A 24,874-nucleotide genomic window follows, 5' to 3' on the forward strand; every position below is an offset into this window, starting at 1 on the left:
ATCTAGATTTCTTACCAATCATTGACATATAAAAAGGGGCATGTAGAAAGTATTTGCATGTGTAATGAAAGAGTTATGCACGTGTAGACATTTTAAATTTATTTATATATTTAATAAATCATTCAAAATTAACCATGTCGCCTTCATAGATGAACTCTGCACATTGTCTTTGGCACATCGTGTATATGAACAACCCTTTCTCCCTAGGTCGTCTTATAAGATGTATTTGTAAAGCGAGGAATCGGGACTGTATATTCAATTGGTGGCAAAGTGTTACAATTTGTAAATGACTTAATTTGAACTAATAATCAGCTGAAAGGAACTGCTCATGTGATATGTCTAGAAGAAGGAATAAATTTATCGAGCCTTCTTTATAATGAAAAGGAGGTTATTTCTTTCCTAGACAATCTCACAAAGTCTATATGAAACTAGTCAGACTCGTATTTTAAAATAACTAAAATTGGGTAGGACTGCATCTATGTAAAAGCTGTTGCAAGAGAGGAGTATAATAGGTTGGGCTTTGTAAAAAAAAAAAAAAAAAGAGCTGTTCTCTGAAAATTACTGAACAGTGTCCATTTATAACACACTAGTTAGTGCCTGTGAATCAAAAGAGATCTACATCAAATGGATTACAGTTAAGATTGTATCAAAATGGGATCTTTTTTCTCAGTAAAAATCTAAAGGACACACCATGGAGCCACCATTGCTACTCCAATGCATCTTTGTGTCTTCTAGTCTAGGGTCCTTGGTTTCTAACCAGTGCATTATATCTGTGTATTCTCTTTTTTACAGTTCAGCAGAAGAGCAGTTTCACTGGCAATCACAAGGTAAAGTACAGCTTCTTGATGAAACTTACATCCATTTCTACATGTACGTCTACTGATTAATATCCTTGTGAACTTTAGAAAAAAGACTGATAAAAATGAGTATGAGAACACCATGACACTAAAATTAAATGTTCCTGTGATAGCTCGTGATTCCCTGAGAGTTAAGTTCTCTCAATTCCCTAGAAACCTTTGGGTTTTTCATGGATACCTGGAATTGGCTGGCCTTGGCTTTTGATACTGGTTGACCAAGGATTACAATGCGAAATCTAATGAGAAGCTCATGAGATAATGTCTTTGGTTAGGATACTTTCCATTATTAAATAGTAACCTGAAGCTTTAGTAATAAGAGCATCATGTGTTTGTTCATCACTTTAAAATGTTGTGTTTCAGATGGTCAAAAAGACATCGAAGATGAACTTACAACAGGTCTTGAGCTGGTGGACTCCTGTATTAGATCCTTGCAGGAATCAGGAATACTTGACCCACAGGATTATTCCACAAGTGAAAGTAAGTCAAATGACAATGATGCTTGAAGACAATTTTAAAATATAAGAGTATACTTTATTCTAATATAATTAACATCAAAAGCTATATCTAAGAGGACTTCAACCTGTGTTTGTACATGTTTTATCCATTTCAGTCCACTCTCATCTAATTCCTTCCCACATCACCCATCCCAACTCACGTTAGATTATAGTCTCTCTTAAGTCAGCAATTGAATCTAGATTCCTCACAAATTACTGACAGAGTGGGGATTCTCACCAATTTTCTGATATCCTTTTTGGCACCTAACCAGACTATCACATTGAATGAACTCACCATATATTTGTTTAACCAGTACAGTGTCTGCTTTGAAATTTACTGTGAATGCTTTACATACACAGATCATTGTTGGTAGAGATCATAAACAGTACAACAGCTATGCAACAAAATAGAAAGAATCGATGTAATATATGCAGTACTAACTACTTAGTATTATGCTGTAGTACTCTGCAGTAGCCCCTTGTATTTCTATATGTAGCCACCTTGAATTTGCATATTAACCTCGACAGAATATTTTAAAATTTCTTCATCTCCTCCTAATTATATATATTTTCAACCATAGTGGTTGAGGCTTAGGAATAAAAGTGCTGTGAATTGAAATGAGCTTCACTTTAATAAATCATAAAATTCTCTTGACTTAGTTTAATAAAATCCCACAAAAAGCTAAAAATGAAATCATTAAAACATATATCACACTGGTAATTTCTGTATCAGAAATCAGTGGAGCATTTCATTTCTTAATTAAAAAAAATAAAATCTCCTTGAATACCCATCAAGGTTTGCTATTTAAAAGGAAGATATAAGAATAAGATAGCATACTTATCTTGAAACCATTAAATTTACACATTAGTTCACTTTCTCTACATTTTTTATAATACCACTACTCCTAGGATAACATCATCATGAATATCCAGATTTATTTAAACCCATTTGAATCCCCTCAATAAAACTTCTAAAATAAGATGCATGATTTATAGTATCCTTGTTATCTGTATTTTATATTTTAGAATGTAGCCTCATTACTTATCTCTCAGTCAATAAATGTATTTCTCTTATAGGGGTAGTTGTAGTCTGACTTATATTTAATTAATATTTGAGGCACATGTACTCACTTTGTTAGAGTAAGGAAAATAGAGATAAAATAGTGTGTCTTGTGAGAGAGTTGATATTTGATATCATATTTTTCATATGATAATAGAGGAACATCCTCTTATGAGCTTAGGAGAAGGAATAACCTTCAATACACAGAAGGTACAGAAAAAAAGAAGGAAGAGAAGTAAAATAAGAGGCAAACAAGTTGAAACAGGAGGGATGAATCAAGTGTATTAGTCTCGCCCTACAGGTGAGCACACTGAATTCTTTGAAAAGAATAAAAAGTTTGTAATAAAGATAAGATAGTTATGTGATGTTGATAAGGGACATATTTATATTAATGAAACAAATGTTGAAGTTCAAGGAACAGAGTAGTAACAGCAATTATAATCAATATAAACTAGGATTGGGAAGAATTTGTGAGATGAAGTGGAATTTAATGCAGGAACATGAGGCCAGGTCAAAGAGGAATTATCTAGTGAAAATGTTTTTGCTTATAAGGATGTGATAAACTCATACTAACATCTAGTGAACGTGATGTACCAAACAGAATAATACCTGAATATTAAAATAAAAATTATTAAGAATGAACAGAGAAATTGATGAAAAATACCGTTGTGAACATTTCAATGCGCAGAATCAGACAGAATCCAGGAAGAGAAAGACAAGTAAAATTGGAATACGTAATCGACAAACCAATGTAATAACTATATCTAAAAAGTTAGATCCATTGAATGATAGTATACATTTGTTATATATGTCCAGGAAAACTTAGAAGACTTGATCAGCTATAGGGCAGTAAAGACAATCCTAAAAATTAAAAAGTACAGAGGGGTGCCCGGGTGGATCAGTCAGTTAAGCATCTGATTCTTGATTTCATCTCAGGTCATGATCTCATGGTTCATGAGATCGAGCCCCACATTGGGCTCTGCACTGAAAGCATGGAGCCTGCTTGGGATTCTCAATCTCTCCCCTCTCTTTGCTCCCCCACCCCACCCCAGTCATGCTTTCTCCCTCTCTCTCTCTCTCTCTCAAAAAAAAAAAAAAAAGTCATCTTAAAAAAAAGTATAGAAAGGCCACCTTCTTTGGTAATAATCTAGTAAAATTAAAAGTAAATAAAATGATAAAATATATCCACGGTAAAATTAAGAAAATGCATTTGAATCTACAAATAAAAATAGAAATAAAAAGAAAGTTACATACTATTTAAAAAGCAAGTAAAATAGCAGGGCGCCTGGGTGGCTCAGTCGATTAAGTGTCCAACTCTCGCTTTTTGGCTCAGGACATAATCTCACAGCTCATGGGTTCGAGCCCTGCATCAGGTACCATGCTGATGGAGCAGAGCCTGACTGGGATTCTCTCTCTCCCTCTCTGTCCCTCCCTTTCTCTATCCTTCTCAGAAATAAACTTAAAAAATAAATAAACAGAAACAAATAGAATAGTGATATTTTATAATGAAAATACAGGGGTAAGGGGGAGAAACCGTACTCAGTAAATCTTAACTTTAGGGGCGCCTGGGTGGCTCAGTCGGTTGAGCAACCGACTGCGGCTCAGGCCATGATCTAGCGGTTTGTGGGTTTGAGCCCTGCGTCGGGCTCTGTGCTGACAGCTCGGAGCCTGGAGCCTGCTTCTGGTTCTGTGTCTCCCTCTCTCTCTGCCCCTTCCCAACTCACACTCTGTCTCTCTCTGTCTCAGAAATAAATAAATATAAAAAAAAATTGTTAACAAAGATCAGATCAAAGAATGTAGTACTCATTTTGGGGAAACCTTAAAAAGAGCTAAATAAACCAAAGAAATTAGAAAGATGGGAATAATAAAAGTAATGCAGAGATAAAGTAATATAATATAAAATAGTAGAAGAGATAAATAAAGTGATAAAAGGAGTAAATATAGGAACTTACAAAAATTTTTAATCAACTGATAATCCTGAGTTTTCCTAATTGAAACACTCTCTACACATGAGAAAAATGGAATGAATTTTTAGTGTTCACTTTTCGTTTCCTGTAATATGTGTTCAAAAATTATCTACAAAAGATGTATCTTTGTTCCAGGAAAGTTAAATACTCCAGTAGGGTTTTTTGGAATGTTTATTTGGTAACTGCTGGATTTTTGTCTTTTGGAAAGATTAGTTAGGTCCTGTTACTATGTACTGGGTTATCTTTTGAAGACTCCTAGGATTTTAGTTGTTTGTTTTTCCTGCAAGGCCCTGCTTTGTTGTTTGAGAAAGAAAAGTAACAAGGCAAAATAAACCAAAAACAAAAACAAAAAAACTCAAATAACCCAGGTGATAAAATCACCATCTAAAACTTTTATGCCAAAGGATCAAAAACCACAATGAAGAATATTGTTACTCTTTTTTTTTTTTTAATGTTTCTTTATTTATGAGAGAGAAAGAGAGACAGCCGGGGAGGAGCAGAGAGAGAGAGAGACACAGAATCTGAAGCAGGCTCCAGCTTCTGAGCTCCAAGCTGTCAGCCCAGAGCTGGACACAGGGCTCGAACTCAACAACGTGAGATCATCTGAGCTGAAGTTGGACACTTACCCGACTGAGCCACCCAGGGGCCCCTATTGTAATTCTTCAGATACATTTGTTCTTAATATTTTCAGAGTAACTTTGAGACAGAACTAATTAAGTAAAATTGGGGAAATTAATTTTAATTTTTTTAATGATTTATTTATTTTAGAGAGAGAGAGAGAGAGAGCAGGGGAGGGGCAGAGAGAAACACACACACAGAATCTGAAGCAGGCTCCAGGCTCTGAGCTGTCAGCACAGAGCCTGACGCGGGGCTCGAGCACATGCACCGTGAGATCATGACCTGAGCTGCAGTGGGACACTTATCCAACAGGGCCACCCAGGCATCCCAGGAGACTAATTTTAAAATATTGGGTAGGTAACTATCATTTCAGGGATCAATTACGGCTAATTTTAAGTGTTTAGAAGGCCATAAAATAAAAGTCTCTCTGTTGCTCTTGTATTTGTATCAGGGTCCAGCTGGGAAATAGATTGTACTCAAGAGTTTCACCGAAGAGAAGTTCATTAAGGGACTATTTGCAAAGGAGTGGGCAAGATCGAGGGCATAAAAGGTGTCTGTTGAGGTGCTCAGGTAGCAGCAAGAGAGGGCAGCCCTTCCCACGGTGGACATGAAGGAGAAGTCTAGGGAATAGGACCAGCAGTCAAGAGGTGTGGCAGGAGCAGAAGGATGAACACCCTAACTTCCCTCCTCCTGCTTTCTGATGTCCCCATGCCTACTATTGGCCAAATCTGATCACAAACCAAAGAGCAAGGGGCCCTCGTGAGACTCCACATGGCAAAAAGGGCAGAGAATGACTACGGGAGTGAAGAAGCAATCTGCATGACATCCCATTAAGTAGTAGAACAACATACCATGTTTATGTTCTTGTTTTGTAAACAACACATTGATATCCGGTGACTTTTTGACACATTTCATATAGTTAGTGCAAATTTAACAAATATGTGTCACAGAGTCATTAGGAGAATTGCTATTGTTTACTGGGGAAGAAAAAAAGTTCTAGAACCTCAGCGATAGAACCTTAGCTTCTCACATAATGTACAGCTTGAGCCAAACTGCTGTGGACTAAATACCTTATTTAATCCGTGTATCTTTGGCGATATAAACTCAGAGAGAAGTGTGATTAGATCTTATCCAAAAATTAATAAAACTATTTGCCAGTCAAAATCAGAAATGGAATGGACAACTTTGGAGAAAATGACTTACATGTTTATAGACAATGTTAATTTGTTTAAATATTGTATTTTGAAACAGTAATTATTTTTATCTGGAGCATATTGACAAATTTAAATTCCACCACATTCTAGAAAACCCCAGCATTCGGGAGGATGAAAACCTTAGGAGCTTATTATATTCTGAATGTTATGGCAAAGAAAGGACTGTTATTCTGAGATTTTAAATCAGAACATATTCAAAGAAATCAAGAATCAATCATGTAACCTACCATTCTGAGCAGATAGAATCCAAATTGAATAATCATATATACTTGGACAGAGGTGGATATGTTATTTACTGTTGATTTACAGTCTGTCATTTTTATTTAATTACTGTGATTATTCTTAATTGTTATGCAGCAAGAGAATTGTTGAGGGATCAAGTTAGTAAGATACTGTAAAATATAACTCCATCGAGTCTTATGCGGTAATAACAATAAAGGGGAGGGACATCCTTATAAAGTGAATCTTTTCATAATTCCTAGTAAGCATGGCACCAAAGGATGCAGAACACTTTTAGGAGTAAAGGTTTTTATAATAACTAAAATGATCAAAAAATAAATGTATAGACCACGGCTCACAATATTGATATCACGCTCAGGGAAAGAGAACTGGTTCGTTTCATTTCTTTTATGGTGGAGACCAGTCCTTAGGTAGACCCAATGAAGAGCCTCTGAGAAGGGGTACAAGGCAGCCCATCCCACCCTTGGAGTCAGAAAACCTGGATTTAAAAGTCCTCCTGCTCCCACTGCTCCACCAGTGGTTGAGAACTATCACCCGGAATCTGGAGATCCCAAGTCTTTTCCTGGAAATGCATTTATTCAAGTTAGTTGAGTTGCTCCTTGGGTTGTTCATTTCCTGTAAAATCACTTCATCTTATGCCTTTGGTTTTTGAAATGCAAATGACAGTCTTCTTTCCAGAAGTTTGTCATGGTTCCAAGTCTAAAATTATCTTTAAATACTACATGCATCTATTTGTTTCCTTTCAAAATTCACTCACATCCATTTCCCTTACTGCCTTTGGTGTCACGGGGCCAGTAGGAAGTTAACAGCGGCAGAAATGGTAAGTACGAGAAAAGTCAAGGGAAAACACCCAGGTGACACACAGGACATAGGAATATCCACCTAGAAGCTGTAGTTCATTTCCCTTCCTGATGCTCCCTCTGTCAGGTTTGCAACAGTTTCTTTTTCTCTGATTTCCTTCTATCACATGGGTATTCAAGGGTCATGTTCTACCTTTTCCAAAGAGGCAAACATAGGAATCGAAGGGATAAACAAAGGCATGAAGTACCAATGCTTCCTTCTCCATTTCCAAAGCAAGGGAGGACATGATGCAAATTTCTCGTTAAAAACATCATTCTCAGGGCGCCTGGGTGGCTCAGTCGGTTAAGCGGCCGACTTCAACTCAGGTCACCATCTCACGGTCCGTGAGTTCGAGCCCCGCGTCGGGCTCTGGGCTGATGGCTCAGAGCCTGGAGCCTGCTTCGATTCTGTGTCTCCCTCTCTCTCTCTGCCCCTCCTCCGTTCATGCTCTGTCTCTCTCTGTCTCAAAAATAAATAAAACGTTAAAAAAAATTAAAAAAAAAAAAAAAAAAAAACATCATTCTCACCCGTGTTAGTAGGGTGTCCTGAGATCAAGCACAGAGTTTAAAGCCCGATGGGAATTTTTAATAAAAATAAAATTGGGTTTTGGAATTGTCAAAGTGTCCAAAACACGGGTGTGCAAAACATAAATATGAGTATCGAACAAAAGCTGGTGAAAGGAAGGAAAGGATCAGAACTGGCACGAGTATAAGAAAAGTTACAGAGGCGAACGCCCCGGTGAAAAAGTCAGAACAAGCAAACTCTTTCTCAGGAGACAGTGAAAGGAGGGGCTGGTAGTACCTTGTGGAGACATCCTGTGGGATTCCCCCAGAACTTAAAACACTCAAACTGCCCCTGGTCAAACAATAAGCCACTGCAACAGCAACTGATACAATCAAAGTATAATACGCTGGGTTTTTATTGCATCAGTATGGGCACAGGTGGTGTTATAGTCATTCATTTTTTTTTTAACATATGTATTAAATACTTATTAAAGGAAGCACAGAGAGTCTCTGCCCTTGTGGCATTTACATGCTAGTCAGCAAAGGCTGAAATCAAGTAATCTGAATACTATAAGGTCAAGTAGATAATGGCTACAAGCAAAAAAAAAAAAAAAAGTAAGACGTGGAGTAGAATAGGGTTCTCAAAGTGTACTTGGGCATCGTGGAGGGTCCCGAGACCCTTTCAGGGGGGCTGCAAAGGCATGAGTTTTCACAAAAATCCTACGATGTTATTTGCTTTTGCATGCTCATTCTCGCCCAGTGAGGGTGAAGGCGTCTCACCGGAGCCACGTCACAGGGGTTTTCCAGAGGCTACATGGTGCGTGATGGCATCACTGTCATCCGTTTCAAAGATCTTTCGGTTTTAATACAGTGAATAACATTCTCTACCACCCATATAAATAAAAGCTCTTTGCAGTCCTCAGTGATTTTTTTAGAAGCATGAAAGTGTTATGAGAACTGCTCTAGTTTTGAAAGAATGATCAAAGGCCCAGGAAGACCTCCTTTGGGAGAAGATGTTGGATTAGGGACCTGAACGGAATGCACAGCCAAGCCCTGCAGATTTCTAAGGGAAAAGTCTGTGATTTGTGGCAAATCACACACTGGTTCTTTAAGTTAGTATACTCCATAAATAAATTAGTTTTCAGCATTTAGCTTTTAAATTTTGTTTCCTGCTAAACTGGTTTCTATTAATTTTCTATTTCTTTTCATAATTCTTGATAATAAGAAATATGGATGTACTATCTTTAGGCAATTAATTTATGAAGAAATATATATAATGCTTTTCCTCTGTGTGCTACATTAAGTTTTTTAAATGGTAAATAATCTGAAGATAAAACTTTACAAGGAAATAGTTGGGAATTGTAATGAGCTATAAAAAAAATACTGTTCTGTGATTATAACATCATGTAAAATCCCATGCATAATAAAATTCTTGAGCGATACATTTTAAACTAAAGTTATACATTTGAAGTTCATTTTGTGGTAAATGTCATTTTGTTAATTCCCCTCTATTGGTTACAGCTGTTAAAGAAACTGAGTTGTTGCATAAGTGTGAGTACATTACCGACCTTCTATTTATCCATATACAATAGGAAAACTTGAAAAAGCCCACTGATTAGGACAATAGCATTGGTCGAATCTAAATCAGTTTAAAAACTAAATGAGTACTTTTCTAATCCTGGGACCACTAGAGCTGTAATTTTCACCTAAAGCATTGCACACTGCAAGCAGCTGCCCAGACAAACTTGACATTCTGCGGACAGACTTAAAAATCAAGTGTAGAAACACACCTGTCCTCGGAATAATTCCACATCACTCGGAGCTTCCTTGCATAACAACCTTCTCGAGCTTTTTTCTTTGGTTAATTCTAGGAATAGTGGATGGGCCTAACTACCATTTTCAGGGAAATTCCTCAGTGAAATGCCTACAGTTGAGCTTTGAGAGTTACTAGTGAAGATTAGAAGAAAATAACTAGTTTAACACCACGAGCCACCTGTATTCCAAGTAAGCTTAAGCTGACAAGTTTTCCAGAATTCACAAAGAGGAAATGGCCACTCTAAATGAAACTGATTAGTAGTTCGATTTAAATAAAAGTCAATATTTGTACTCTATAAAGTTAACTTGCAGTTAGATATGACCAAAATGCTATGAGCTTATTAAAATCAATTTGATAATCTTACAAATAATTGACAACTTCTCATTGATTTTGTGATTTATAACAGCCCATTTGTATATGTCTATATAATTTCCACCAACTATTTCCTCTATTCTTGGTCAACATTTTTTTTATAAAGAAAGATGTTCTCTTTCTCTTCAGTTGATGTGGCTCTGAGAGTTTACGCTCATTTAAAGCACAGTAACACTTAACCTTCAAATCATTCTTAACCTCCCAGAAAGACTGGAGAATGAGAGGGTAGAAATGAATGCAGATTCTGTCAGTTATAGATGTATGTGAATCTAGGTGGCGTTATCCTTCATGGTCTATGTAAAGATAAGTTTTTATATCATTTTGACAGACTCAATTTAGCCTAAGAATAAATGTTTCTAAACTTCCTGACAAACGTAAATCTAAACAAAGCTGCCAAAGTCAGGTGTCCAGTCCTGAAAGGGTCTGTCTCAGTTTGCGTTTTTATTATTCCTTTGATAATCCTGAATTAACAGCCTCAACAGAACATTCATGGAGTGCCTGTCTGAGGCATTGCCTAATTCTAATGGTTTATTTTAGTGCATTCTTGTTAGTAACGCTTTGTTTTTAATGGTAAAAATGACCCTTTGGAGTTAAATTGATAATCACCCCTTAGAAACCTTATCTTTTTTTCCCCCTAAGTGTATTTATTTATTTTGAGAGAGAGAGAGCGAGAGTGAGCAGAGAAGGGGCAGAGAGAGAGGGAGAGAGAGAATCCCAAGTAGACTCCATGCTGTCAGCACAGGGCCCACCATGGGGCTCGATCTCAGGAACGATGAGATCACGACCTGAGCTGAAATCAAGAGTCAGATGCCTAACCGACTGGGCCACCCAGGCGCTCCCAGAAACTGTCATTCTTGTGGCTTCAACTTCCACTATTGATGACTTTGGTAGCTCCGTCTCTGTCCTCAAGTCTCACCCACGTGCAATCAGACTTTGATCTTGGAAATTGCCAGGTTATATTTGAGCCGGTACTAAAATCAAGCTCAGAGTCCCTTTCTAACTACATAAATCCTCACCATCTCCTTCTGCTCTGTAATTTAAAAATTAAGCCCATCCTTCCGTAAAACACACCCACTAATTTCTCTGCTTGGGAATGCCACGTCGTTGGGAGTTTCGGCTTTCCCGCCCTCACCTGTGAGCGTGTGTTGTATTCTGGGACAGGTGCTCAAGTAAAGCAGACCAGAATTAGCAACTCCCAATAAATCACCTTAGAACTTACAGATTCAGAAGGTACGTGCATGATTACACCAGTGCATTACTGTCTGCTCGCTTTTCTGGAAAGACTTACTCTGCACTGTGCGAACCTCCCGGGCTCCCACTGCAGTGCTCGCAGTCAGCTACACGGTGGAGTCATTTTGTCTCGGCTTCACTCCTGCCCTCTTCGTCACTAAGTCCCCGTGAGCTTTTCTTTTAAAACGTCTCCCAGCTGTGCACCTCTCTCTCCCTTCCTCAATTACAGCGGGTTTTCTTTCTCTACACTGCAGGAAATTCCCGGTCCTAGTCTCTCCAGTATCTAAGCAGTGTCCTGCTGCCTTCATTGTAAATGTTCAGAATTCTGGGGCGCCTGAGTGGCTCAGTCCATGAAGCGTGCACCTCTTGGTTTCAGCTCATTTCATGATCTTGCAGTTCACGGGACTGAGCCCTGCTCTAGACTGTGTGCTGACAACGTGGGGCCTGCTTGGGATCCTCTCTCTCCCTCTCTCCGCCCCTCCCCTGCTCATGCTATCTCTCTCTCTCTCTCTCTCTCAAAATACATAACTAAACTTAAAAAAAAGAAAGTTCAGAATTCTGCTTCCATCCTATTACCCTCCGTCTGGAGAACCCATTGCTGTGTGATACTGTACAAATCTCCCTGTCAAATGCTTAAAATTTCTCAAGAGTCTGGGCTGCTCAGAGGGTTAAAGCAACCCGGTGGGGGTAGGATGAATTCTCTCTGAGCCATCAGGCATCAAGGCAGGCTGCAAGGAGGAGGTGACATTTAAACATCACTTTAAGGATGAGTTTTGATATTGACAGAGAAATGAATTTTAAGCTGAGGGGACAGAGAGAACCTTTGCTTTCTCATCTCTTGGCTCTGACGACTAGGTGTTGTTTGGGTTTGTTTTCAATTTTAAGCAGGCCACTTTAATGATCTATGCCTTGAATGTCTCATTTGTAAAATGAAAGCTCACGAGGTGTTGAAGGGAAACATTAAGTGATACCTGGGATAGTACTAGAATAAGGTTTTCGGGACAAACAAATCCCAATCAAGGTTTTGTTATTATCAGACCACGTGGCTATGCGATTAGATCTAATGACTAACTAAAAACGGACATCCGTAAAGGAGTTTATGCTTTCGCGAACATTTTTCCATCCATTGTCTCCTTAGGTGCTCAAATTTGCCAAGATTAACATTTGTAGAGACACAGTGATGGAGTGTGGTTAAGAACACACGCTCTGAAGCCAGATGCCTCACCTGCAGGCAGCCCTGGGTGTCCTCAGTTAGTGCCCCTCTCAGTCCTGTTGACACAAACGGGATGGTTGGAGGTGCCTTCCCACTGGCTCCTTGTGAAGATTCGGTGAGCTAAGCGATGTCAGCTCTTCTGGACGGTCCCCAGAACCTAGAAAGTACTCAGTGAAGGTTAGCTTCTATTACTGACACATCAGTATCCTCATCATCTCTGCTTTTATAAACATGGAGGTCTACTGAGTTCTAGTTCTGGATTCTATTCAACCCACCCCATTGGCATGACTGTGACCTACATAATGACTTAGGAAAAACGCACTGCAGGTCTCTGGCCTTTTCTGTGTTATTGCAAAGTATGTAGCTGAATTAAGGGTTATTGTTTTCTGAGATCGATATTTAGCTACAGAAGGCAAGAATGAACAATTCCAGAAGTCTCTTTAAACCTGTGCAGAATAAGTGCATATAATCATGAAAACTCTAGAATTTCTAGCTCAGTTAGGAAAAAGCAGACTATATATTACAGTATATGTGCTAATACGACCTGTGAGTCTGAATTTTTATGCACAAAATTAGCCTTTCAAGCTTTCTACCTGCCTAGGCTGATCTCTGCCCCACTGACAGTGGATAGCAAGCTTCCCCAGCCAATACCGGAGTCTCGAAGGAGAGGTTCTTTGGGGGCGTACCACAGTCTGAGGCATAGAGCTTTCTCCTGCAAACAAATTGGCTTCTCTTTAGAGAAGAATTTTTCAACCTTAAAGTATCAGTTTGTGTATAGGACTTAATACTGCTTGGATACTAAACAGCACCTACCCCTAGACTTGGGGATAGAAGATGAGGATCTGAGTCCCATCTTCGTTTTACCACGGGCATGACACTGGCTGACCAACCCTTCAGCCTCTCCACACCTCTGTTTGCGTTTCTGAGAATAATCAAAAAGATTCAAGGACGGTTGTTTTCACAGATTGCTGTGTGGTCTCTAGTCAATTCATGTATGTGAAAGCACACAGAGATATTATTGAGATACTGGTATTATACTCAAGATTCATTGCTTCAGGTACCTTTCTAGGTTCAATGGAAGGTTTTATGTCCCTCTATTCTGCAGTTCCCTTGGAATTTCTCCCCTGTGTCCAGTTGGATTATTGTGTCTTGATCAGATCAAGGACGCATATAATCTTGAATTTTAACTATTTACCAGGTCATCGTTTCACCTCCTCTTCCCAGTCCCCCAGAACTGAGTCATATTGAGCAGACCCCTGGGCTCAGCTTTGAGGACTATTCCACCCTGGGGAAGGTCCAGAATGGTCAAAGAAGTCACAGTCAATGCCCTGGAAATATGCTTCCCATACCAGAGGGTAGCTGTTGCTTTCTGTGACCTACTAAGACTTGGAGATCCGCTGTTGCTCATAGTTTTGGTTTCTTCTGGAAGAGTTAATTGCCCTAAAGGCAACATTCTATTTCCCTAGGTGGAATTTTAAAGCCCAGTCTCTCCCCACCCCCCACCCTAAGAAATCCTCTCACATGGTCCTTATCCCCCAGCAGAATGCTTCATATCCTCAGGACTGTGGTCTAATACTACCTCTAGCCCGAGCCTCTAGGCAAGACTTGATGAAGGAAAAAGTTCTGTAGAAAAAAAACAAATCATAATTTAAAATCCAGAACCATGAATGCTTTCGGAATCCCTGGAAATTTTGTATTTTCTACCTCAATGCACAGTAATGTTAATAAGCAAATCGATAGTTAGTTATATGTAAATTTTACTTCCATTATAAAGTAATTAAGGATTATCCTATAATTTTAACCTTTTTCATCTTCTCATATAACTTTGCTGTTTAAAATTAGAATGAATAAATGCTGTTCATTTGAAACCTAGTGAGCAATGGAAAATCATTCTAAAAGGCACACAGTGTTTCAGCTCTTGTCCTGTTTCGTCCTTGCCAGGTGATATGTCAGTGCTGTAATATTATGATACATTGCTCATTGTTGCAATTACCTTTGTCAGAGTGCATCTAGGTTTCATGCTTGAGATGTGTGAACAAAGTCATGAGATGGAGAATCTCGGTTTGTTTTCGTTGAGTATTGATCAAATACAACACTGATTCTATAAAAGATGAGCAGATCTGATTATTACGTGATATGTATTTCAGGAGCACATAAATCACATTTTTAATTGAAATTTCTTTGCAAAGGGACTTTAAATTGCTACCTTTAATATCCTGCCTGGAAGGCGTTCGTAGGTTTCTGGTGATGATTTTATGAATCTCTTCAGAATTTACAGAATTGTTTCACTTGCTAACTTCATAGGCAAGAAAGTTCATCAGAGCAAAGTCATTCAGTCTCCCTCAAAGGCAAATAACCGGGACTCACAGTTCTCTTGCTTTATAGATTGTTTCACTGTGTACATGAAATTAAAGATTTTATTTTGTTTTGTTTCACTTTTACTGAAGTTTCCAAAGGTCTGGGCACTGTGGTGTTTCAACTTTCACTGCCCTGGAGATGCACTGTCATGGGGGAGGGGGCATGGCCAGGACAAGCCATTACCTTGGGGCAGAGAGAAGTAACCAAGGGAGGTCTCTGTGGGAAGCCCCCCAGTGGCAAGTAGAATGGTGACCACTGATCTTAAAGGGCCTTCCCTCTCTCACGGTGGCTCACTCTCCTCCGCTGAGCTGTGATCTTCAGTAGGGTAGCGACCAAGGGGAGCACCTTTGGCTACGGTTTGTAACTGTCCCCCTCCCCACCATGCCTCCCTCTTCTTCCTTCTCCTTGCATTTAGTCCCATCTGCCTCTGCCCCCATCACCCTGGCTCTTCTTGCTTCCGAGGGTTCTTTCGTATCTCAGTCTGCCCCTCACCTGGGCCTCTTGACTCTGTCGGCGCCTTGAAGTTGCCACAGCAGCAGTGGGGACAGTATGTTCCTGGCATCCACAATGAAACTCTGACTGCACTCCCCATAGACACATCGTATTTCTGGTGATTAGGCCTATAATACCATCAGTATGGATTAAACGATTTTTTTGCAGGCTATTGCAATCTTCACCATCTGGTATATACTGTTTGCTTGGGACTCTATTTTCTAAATTACAAGAAAAAGGATTACGATTGTACTTTTGTTATGCCCTTCATGATGAAATTGGGACTGGATGGGAGCATTTTTATATCCTTGCTTGACTTGTTTCCAGATTTCAAAATACCCAGTCTTACCTGTGTCCGTGAATTGGCTTATTATTCAATATCCAATGATGAGAAGGTATATTTGCATTGTTTAGAGTTCTCACCAAAGAATTCGAGGGAAGGAAGGCGGAAGAAGTTCTTAAATGGCAAACATTATAGGAACTGATGCTTTTTGAGAAATATACATCACTTTTATACTATCGCAGGTCAAATCTGTGGTTTCATTCGAAACATGAAGCCATGTTATATTCTTGAAAAGAAAGAAGTGGGGAACTTGAAATCTGCCCACATTTATCAGGAATGATACTATTGTCTAAAATAGCCAAAGAGGGCGATTAAGGATGGATGATGATTACAGCGTAGTCTGTGTGTATATAATTATGCTCTATCAAAAGAGGGAGAGACTTTGTGCTGTGGTTCAGATAGCATGAGAAAGCTTGCATTGCCAAGTCCTTCCCACCCAACTCCCCCTCCTCACCCCAAGCCCCTCTCAGACACGCACAAGTGTGCTTGGGCTCTTTTAACCCCCAAGACGAGTCGGTAAAACATTCGATTAAAGACATTTGCTTAAAGAGAAAGTGGGCAAACTCTCACAAGGAGCCCATTGAAATAGAAAGGAATACAATAAAACGCAGTTTCTCATACAAAGTATAATTAAATAGGACGGCCAGGAACTGAGTCTCATATCTCCATCACTTGTAACATCAGCCACATTAGCAACACCAATTTGAGCACTGTATCTTCTCATTGTTCTGCACACGGCTGCGATGGCAAAGATAACCAGCCAGTGGCTGCTTATTCTGTGAGATCAGGGTGAATTCTGCATTGTTTGAAGACCTATTAATATTTTAAACACTGTCTACCCTTCAGGCATTGAGGTATTACATCACTATTTATACAGCGCAATTTGCCACTGCTTGGAAGGTTTCGAGCACTTCAGCATCCTGATAATTAAGTAGGAGATAGAATTATATTAACACAATTAACATGAGCCAAAAGGTAGACTTTTAAATTATTTCAAATGTTTCTGATATTGTGTAATCCAAAAATAACTCCTTGATTAACTAATTTGTCTCATAAGAAATGTCTCTATGTAGGTCAGGATGAGATCACTTGAAAAAACTCTACTCTTTTGAGAACTTTTAAACCGCCAAAAAAGAAAAATCTCATTTAAGAGCTGGAGTCAAATTATATGGTCATTTTAGTTCTCAGAATTCAAAGCATAGATGGCTGGAATCATGCGCGTGTGATAATTCTAGGCTACTCTCAATAAATAATACATGTCATTTCTGCTTCACTGAGGCTGTCACTTACTGCTCTAAATGACTTTCAATGCAGGGCCCAGCCTGCTCTCCCAGAGTGCACTTCAGCTCAATTCCAAACCTGAAGGGTCCTTCCAGTATCCGGCCAGCTACCATAGCAACCAGACCCTGGCCCTGGGTGACACGGCCCCTTCGCAGCTCCCTGCCCGAGGCGCGCAAGCCCGAGGTGCGGCCCACGGCTTCAGCCAGGTACGTGTGGGAATGGGGGTTCCACGGGAGCAGGTGGGGAGCAGGGCTGCGAGCTGGCCACCGCGTTCCCTCCTCCCCTCTTCAGGCATGCCCGGTAACTTGGGAAAGTTAGGAAAGATGCCTTCAGGGCTGTGAGTGAAGGAAATGAATGATCAAATACCATTCTCAAGTAACACCGAATTGTAGATATTTTCTTGAGGAATGTCTGTGGATCACTCCTGCTGTCTGCTTTGTACAGGCTCATCTATGTGAATGTGTGCCTCGTTACTATTTCTGTGTCTATATGGGATATAAATATGACAGACACTCCGAGTTTGTGAGTGCACCTGGAACCAATTTTTTCTCCTAAAAAAAAAAAAAAAAAGCACGAAATTATTCCTTGGGCATAATCGTATCAAGGAACATAGTATTAATGCATAATCAAGTACACCGAACTCTTCTGTAGATAACTGTGATTAGTTTAGGAGTGGTTACACGTTGTCAGGTTTGATTTTGAAATGTGCCTGTAATTGTTTCTTTAAAGCCGCGCACTTTCTCCTGTCGTTTCACAGCACAAATTCATCAGGTGCAGTTGAGATCAGCTCTTGGTAAAGAGAACTAGCTCCTCACCTGAATTTGTTTTTCACGCGAGATGTAAGCGTTATTTACATGTTAATTTGGGGGTGCAGGCTTTAGTTGGTCAGCGCACCAGAATTAATGTATTGATTGGAGGGCTGTCTTCTCTTCAGCGACTTTAAACTTACTGTAATCTCTGCATGTTTGGTCCTGGAATGAAGAACCGGCCACCTTCAAAGTAGCCCTTTAAGCTGATGAGCTTCATTTCATCCTTTCTGCACTAACGCTCGGGACCTCCGTACCCCATTACCTCCGCCAGGAACAGTTCCCCAGCTGCACTGCCCATCTGGGGGCTTCCAACGACCAAACCCATCCATCTCTGTTATCAGTTTATCGTTACTACACATCCGTGGATCTTTCCACCTAAAAACTGAAAGCAACCTGAGGGCAGGGCCATTTTCCTCTTTTATCAGCAGCCCCTAGCCATCCCGGTGGCCCTCTGGAAATGTCTGCAGACAGGTAGGAGGTAAGGCGAGCCAGAATGGCATACGGTATAGTCACCGGGAGATGCTGATTTTCAGTGACATGGACACAGAGAAGCATGAACTGAAAAGTCTCAGTGCATTTCAATTATTAAATTATTGCCCTGGCAATATGTTAAAAATACGATTACCTCCTGCAGGCAACACCCTTGTCCGTCAGTGGCTTTGTGACTTTTACCTTCTTGGGGATGCCAAGCACAGGGTATGTGAATAAAAGGGAGGGGTAAATAAAACATTCCACTGAGAAGATGGGCCGGCTCCCCTGTTGTGGTGCAGTGTGTGACCCTTGCGGTGCTTGATTTTTTTTAATGTTTATTTATTTTTGAGAGAGTGAGAACGTGAGCGGGGAAGGAGCAGAGAGAGAGAGAGAGAGAGACAGAGACAGAATCTGAAGTAGGCTCCAGGCTCTGAGCTGCCAGCACAGAGCCCAACACGGGACTCAAACTCACAGACCGTGAGATCATGACCTCAGCCGAGGTCGGACCCTTAACCCACTGAGCCACCCAGACACCCCAGGATCACTGTTCTTTAAATGTACTGGTCTGTTCTATTTCCCTGAAAGAAAGATGCAAGGATATGCTAGGGACTATCTAAAAATGGTTTTTAATTTATTAGAAAAAAAATCATACACACATGCATTTATCACATATACATAATACTGCGTAGTTTTTCATTACCTAAGAACATTCATTATGTGATGTTTGAAACACTGGGTGTTGTCAGCATAGGAAATATTGTTAGATTTTTTTTTAATCTAATTTTATTTTATTAAAAGATAAAATGGAAGCTGTGATTTCACTATGTAGATGTAGATTTTTTTTTTCTCAAAAGCATCCCATTCTTGAAAGGGACTATTTTTCTCCTTCTCATCTGTCTTCTCTTTGACCATGATACAGTGATTGTGGTAGAATGCACTCAATTTTGAATTCTTTGGAAGCAAGCAACTGTATTACACACCCTCTATTATCCTTGTATCTGACTATACTTCTAGGTCCAAGAGGCCACATTCAGAAATGAGGAATATTTTATACTCAAATTAACCTGCGAAGGTTATGAATTTAGCTTTTACCAGCCTCCTAGAACTTCTAAGACACACAGGTAGTAAAACAATAAAGTTCTGTCTTTTTAAAAAAATATCTTGAACTCATATTACTCCTGTTTGGCTTTTTTTTTTTTTTTTTTCATAAATACCTAAGACCTCTGTAATTTGAGCTGAAACACTGAATCAGTTTCTTTTTTTAAATCTGTATTACCATAGCTGAGCATCATGGAAAATAGAAATGTCAATAGAAAATGAAAAATCAGTTAACTTCTCAACTCATCTGTGAGCATCTTCTAAGTTCAATTCACACATAGCTGTATAATGACTAGCTGTTAAAGCAAAGCTTTCTTATAAAATTAATAGCTACCATTTTTTTTTAATTTTTTTTTAATGTTTATTTATTTTTGAGACAGAGAGAGACAGAGCATGAATGAGGGAGGGTCAGAGAGAGAGGGAGACACAGAATCGGAAGCAGGCTCCAAGCTCTGAGCTGTCAGCACAGAGCCTGACGCGGGGCTTGAACTCATGGACTGTGACATCATGACCTGAGCTGAAGTCGGTCGCTTAACCGACTGAGCCACCCAGGCGCCCCAGTAGCTACCATTTATTAAGCATGCAGAAGTAATCTGTTTTACGTGCATCATCTTATTTCATGCCCACCACGGGGCTGTATTAGTATCTACACTTTAAAGACGGGAAAATTCAAGCTCATCACATTTAGAGACGTTGTCACACACCATTTTAAGGAAGCAGTGGTAAAACAGGGCACAAAATCTGGACTGAGTTGAAGCCTAGTGATTCCAGCACTGTTTCATAGGTTTCCTTTTATTATTGACCATGTCAACAGCTTGGATCTAGTCAGAGGTCTATAAATGTGGACGAGCAGTATGGCGGTTTATCTACTTCCGTGTTATAGAAGTTCTGTTTGGAGCTAATTCTTTCATTCAGTACTTAACATGGGAGTATAACAGTGGAAACTCAGAACGACAGGACTGGGCCTCACATTAAAAGTCTGCTTTAAAATTTAATCAGAAAATGTAACAAAGTTATAAAGATATCAAAGCTATGTATTTGAAGTCATCAGAGTTATAGTTTGAAGACGTCTATAAATGTGCATGTTCAAAGTGATGACTTAAGTTTGAGCCAAAAGTGACTGGCATACTCATTTACTCTGGCAGGTGGGTGGATGGAAAGTCTGAACATTCAAAGCAGGGGGTTGTTCTAATCCACTTGATTAACAGGATTGAGGCTGTTGGCAAACACCTAAATCTTATTTATTTTACTAAGTGGTAGATCTTGGTACCATGAGTTACTTTTAGCTTTTCTGTGCTGCAGTAGGAAAGTCATGTTTTATTGAATACCCAGTAGGACCTCTGACTTCAAAATAATGTCAGAGAAGCGTTGAACAAGTAAACAGTATTTTTAGTTGGCTTTAGCATTATACCTAGAAAGTAGGGGCACCATTTCCCATTCCAATAGCATCCCTTTTGTTTAGATTATCTCGAGAATCCCTCTATTCCAGTGGTTTTTCAGAGCCCAGTGACACATTCTTTTCAATATTCTGACTGGTGCGAAAGCTCATGTCTTCAAGGCTGGATTAATTTTTAGAATACCTTGCAGTTTGAAAGTGCCAGCGGGGCTAGGGAAATTCAAATTATTGCCAACAGATGCCAGACCAAGTTAATAAGGTCAATAATCAATCAACACAAAAACATTTCTTTTTTTTTTTTTTTTTTTTGGTTTTTTTTTTGTGTGTGTGTGTGTCTTAAAAAATATGTGTAATTCTAAAGTAAAGCAAATGGTTTTGTGTCTGGCTCATAAATCATGTCACCATGCAATGTCAAAGGAGTATCATGTGTGTTCAAAGATTCTAATTTCAATTAAAAAGAAACAACTCTGACTTATTCAGCAGAATAAATGTTGGTGGAGTGACCATCACCCGCTCTACACCAGACCCCGGCAATACATGCCTCACCTACATTGCCCCATCGTATCGGTCTGCAGATAAAACTATGAGTCACAAAAGGTGCAATAGAATATTGATTCTCTGGTGTTGCCCTAACTACAATCCTTGAAAGTCCTTCCCCTCAGACACTAGGTTGAGTTTAGGAGACTGGGAGGCATAGAAGGTAAGACCCTACCTATCAGCCCCCAGGGCCTTTCTGGGAAGTAACATGAGCCAATTTATGGTTATTCTTTACCCCACCTTGCAGTCTCCATGCCCCAGACTCTAATCAGGCTGTGTAGATAACCTCTCCCTCCCTCCCTCCCTCCGTCCCTTCCTCCTCCAAGTCAACCTTGTCCTTTATGTAACTCTCCTGAGGTGCCCCAGTTACATTTGTGTATCTATGGGCTATTCTTTTTTTTTTTTTAATGCTTATTTATTTTTGAGAGAGAGAGAGAGGGTGCAAGCAGGGGAGGGGCAGAGAGAGAGGGAGACACAGATACCAAAGCAGGCTTCAGGCTCGGAGGTGTCAGCACAGAGCCCAATGCAGGGCTCGAACCCACAAACCGTGAGATGATCGTGACCTGAGCCAAAGTCAGAGGCTTAACCGACCGAGCCACCCAGTCTCCCCATCCGTGGGTTATTCTTTAATGCATCTGAGACGCTTTGTGTGCCTGTTGTAAGCCGTGTGCTGTTGTGTGTGCTTGGGAGAGAGCAGGAAAGAAAATAGACACAATCCCCGCCCTCAAGGAACCTACATTCCAGCAGCAGCAATGAGAACGCAGAATATCGACACAGGGAATAAGTACATTACATAGTTTGTTAGACAGCGATGATTTCTATGAGGAGGAAATGACGCAGAACAGGATAAGCAGGATCCAAAGTGTGGGACCGGGTGTGGTATATGGGGCCTTGTGCAGAAGGTAAGGATTGGGAAAGACCTGAAGATGGGGAGAGAGGTAGCTGTATGTAGGGGTGTCGTGGGGACACGAAATACAGTGAATGGCTCCCGGATGAGGTGGCCTGGCATCTTGATGGAGCAGCAGGGAAGCTAAAGCGGGTGCAGGACTTTTCAAAGGGGCTGGAAACCCAGCCCGTTATTGTGAGGACCTTGTGTTTTACCCTCAGAGGCACTGCATGGCCTGACGTAGGCCTTGAAAGCATCATTCTACCGTATCACGTATAACGCCTGTAGTTAGTCACGCAAGAGTCTGTTTCTTCGATCAGACTGCCTTTGCTGCCAGAGTAAGAACCACACACAGTTGACCTCCATATCCCAAGTGACCGGCCCAGGGTTCACCAGGTGTCCATCAGGCTCCTCAAACCCCAGCCTCCCTCTTTACAGTCGTACCACAGAGGTTGTGGGTAGAGAGCTGATAGAGAAGCTGGATCTCCTCCAGGCTTGTCTGCTTCCGCTCACATCAGATTCCCTGTGGATTATATGAAATGCATCGAGGAGTCACTCTAAAAATGTCAGTGTCTCCCCATGTGCAAACATGAAGTAGTCTCGCCGAGCATTTCTTCCCTCAAAGAAACAAAATGTGCAAGAGAGAAAGTATATCCCTGTATAAGGGGCACTAGCAGAGTAGCATTGGACCCTCAAGGTTTTAACACCGCTCTCATGTTCTTCCGCAGAACTGATGTAAGTAGGTGCGTATTTATAATTCTAGAAAAATGCCTGCTTGCTGTAGGAAAGTCAGAATCGTATGCTGGTTTGGTGGAATAAAACTGGGCAATAGTGGATCTATCCTAGAAAAGCAGTAAGCTTTCTCAGAAGCAAAGTTGCCATTTCTTTTTGATGCGGGCCGCTTATTTAATGTGGCACCGACTTTTATGTCTTAAAAGTGCTCATGTAGGCTATATCGTAATTATAAATATGCCATCTGCCCACTTGGGCCAGCGCCCTGGTGTTTGTAGAATTTGGAGCATCTCTTACAGGTGGTGCAGTCTCACATCAGGACGATGTGAAGGTCAAGGGGGTGGAGAGCTCGGGGGATGGTGGCTCAGTGGACAGAGACCCACGTGGTGTAGAGGAGGAGCAAGTCCCCAATAAACACCGATTTATTGACCGCTGAATGAAAAGGGTCATACAGACAACTGGGGTGACATCACTCCGATTTGCTTCATTATGAGCAAAGTCGTTGTCTGGTAACATTGATGAAGAGAAAAGTCACCCATGACCTTGGGAAACACAAAATTACATGGATGCATTTAGCATATATACAGTGCATAGCATTTAGAGGAGAAATCATGCCATTTTGTCTATTTTCCTTGACTTGTCTGTGGCAAACTAGTGGTTCTTTTAAGATAGTTTTCAGACGACCACCTATTGGAAATCTTTCCTCATTGCGCTGCTTTAAAATCTTCCCCCTCCATTTTCTGTTTCCAGTATAAATATATTTAATCTGGCTTCAGTAGGTGAAACATCTCTCCTTGCAGGGAGGGTGTGTGTGTGTTGTACTATAACATTTCCTCTCCTAAGTAAACATTTGATGTGGCTTCTTGAAGTAAATACTGAATGAACCTCTTGCCGAAATAAACCGTTTTTCTTGGTAGTATATTTTTCCCAAGGCCCATTTAGTTTTTTTGAAAAAGTTGCTATCCAGAAGCCCTCCTTATATATTCTTTAAGACAAATTTATGTAAGTCACTGTTTTCTTTTTCTCTCTTTTCTTTCCATTCATAGAGACTTTTAATGGCCATAGGAAATACTTGTCTGAATATTTATTGATAATGGCCCTAATCATACTTTTATTAAGTGGAGGTCAGAGGGTAGGAAAATCCATCACCCAGGATGCAAAAGTCTGCACCACCCTGTTTTTATAGTGTCTGGGAAACCTTGGAAAAGGGCTCACTTAGTGCCTCCTTCTCACTTGAGTGACAGACATGATTTGCAAGAGCAGTGCTCTCTCCCTTTCTCTCATACTCGCTCTCGCTTTCTCTCATAATTTTGAGACCCTCCTGCAAAAAGAAAGCAGTGAGTGCGGTCTCCATTATTATCTCAGAGATTATAGCTCTTAGGGTCCTTTAAATTAAATTGTCCTCCTCTGAAGAAGGAATTTCTTCCCAACTCCTTGGTTGTTACAATTACCTAAGTTTACTTTGCTCTGGGTACCACCTTTTGCTGTTAGGACAAGGTCACCGCCAGGTAAACCCTGTGCTTCCGTTCTCATCCAGCAGTGATGACTCCAGGGATAGTATGAACTGTGACCAGAAGCTGTCTCTTTATGTTTCCTGTTAGTTTTTACCAAAACCAGTGCTCCTCAAGGGAATTGCTGAACAAAGGTCTTCATGATTCTATTTGGCTATTTCCAAAATCAAACCTTTGTCACAGCACCAGACTTTTCTACCTTGGGGATTATTTTAAAGAGTGACATTCCTTCTAAAGTTAATTTCAAAAGAGAGGTTATCAAAATTGGGGGGCGGGGGGCAATGGTAGTAGTGCTCAGGAAGATGTATTTCATCCCAGGGAGTATGTTAGTTCCAGGGCACAAAACTTTTGGGGAATGTCGATTCATTTTAATTATTTTGTACTGTAGGAACATTTCTGATAATACCTCAATGCGACTGCTTTCTGGAGGTGTGATTTCTTCTCTTTTCCAAGTTGTGAGGGTCGACGGCTTTGTCATCCTGAGCTCCTGAGTGTGCTGACCTAAAGCCCCATGCAGACTTACTCTAGGAAAGTTC

At 40.3% G+C, this 24,874-nt stretch overlaps 1 protein-coding gene across 3 annotated transcripts in view; it reads left to right on the forward strand.

The window, feature by feature from the left end:
* The window catches only part of CTNND2 (catenin delta 2), a 925,778-nt gene that overhangs the window by 501,528 nt on the left and 399,376 nt on the right, over positions 1-24,874 (forward strand). For all 3 annotated transcript variants that reach the window (XM_042953082.1, XM_042953076.1, XM_042953088.1), the window contains 3 exons: positions 793-827; positions 1,218-1,334; positions 16,932-17,104. In XM_042953082.1, coding sequence (XP_042809016.1) covers positions 793-827; positions 1,218-1,334; positions 16,932-17,104 — 325 coding nt within the window. The remainder of the gene's footprint in view (positions 1-792; positions 828-1,217; positions 1,335-16,931; positions 17,105-24,874) is intronic.

This window comes from Panthera leo, chromosome A1 (genome assembly GCF_018350215.1).
Source record: "Panthera leo isolate Ple1 chromosome A1, P.leo_Ple1_pat1.1, whole genome shotgun sequence".
In the NCBI taxonomy this organism is placed as follows: Eukaryota; Metazoa; Chordata; class Mammalia; order Carnivora; family Felidae; genus Panthera; species Panthera leo.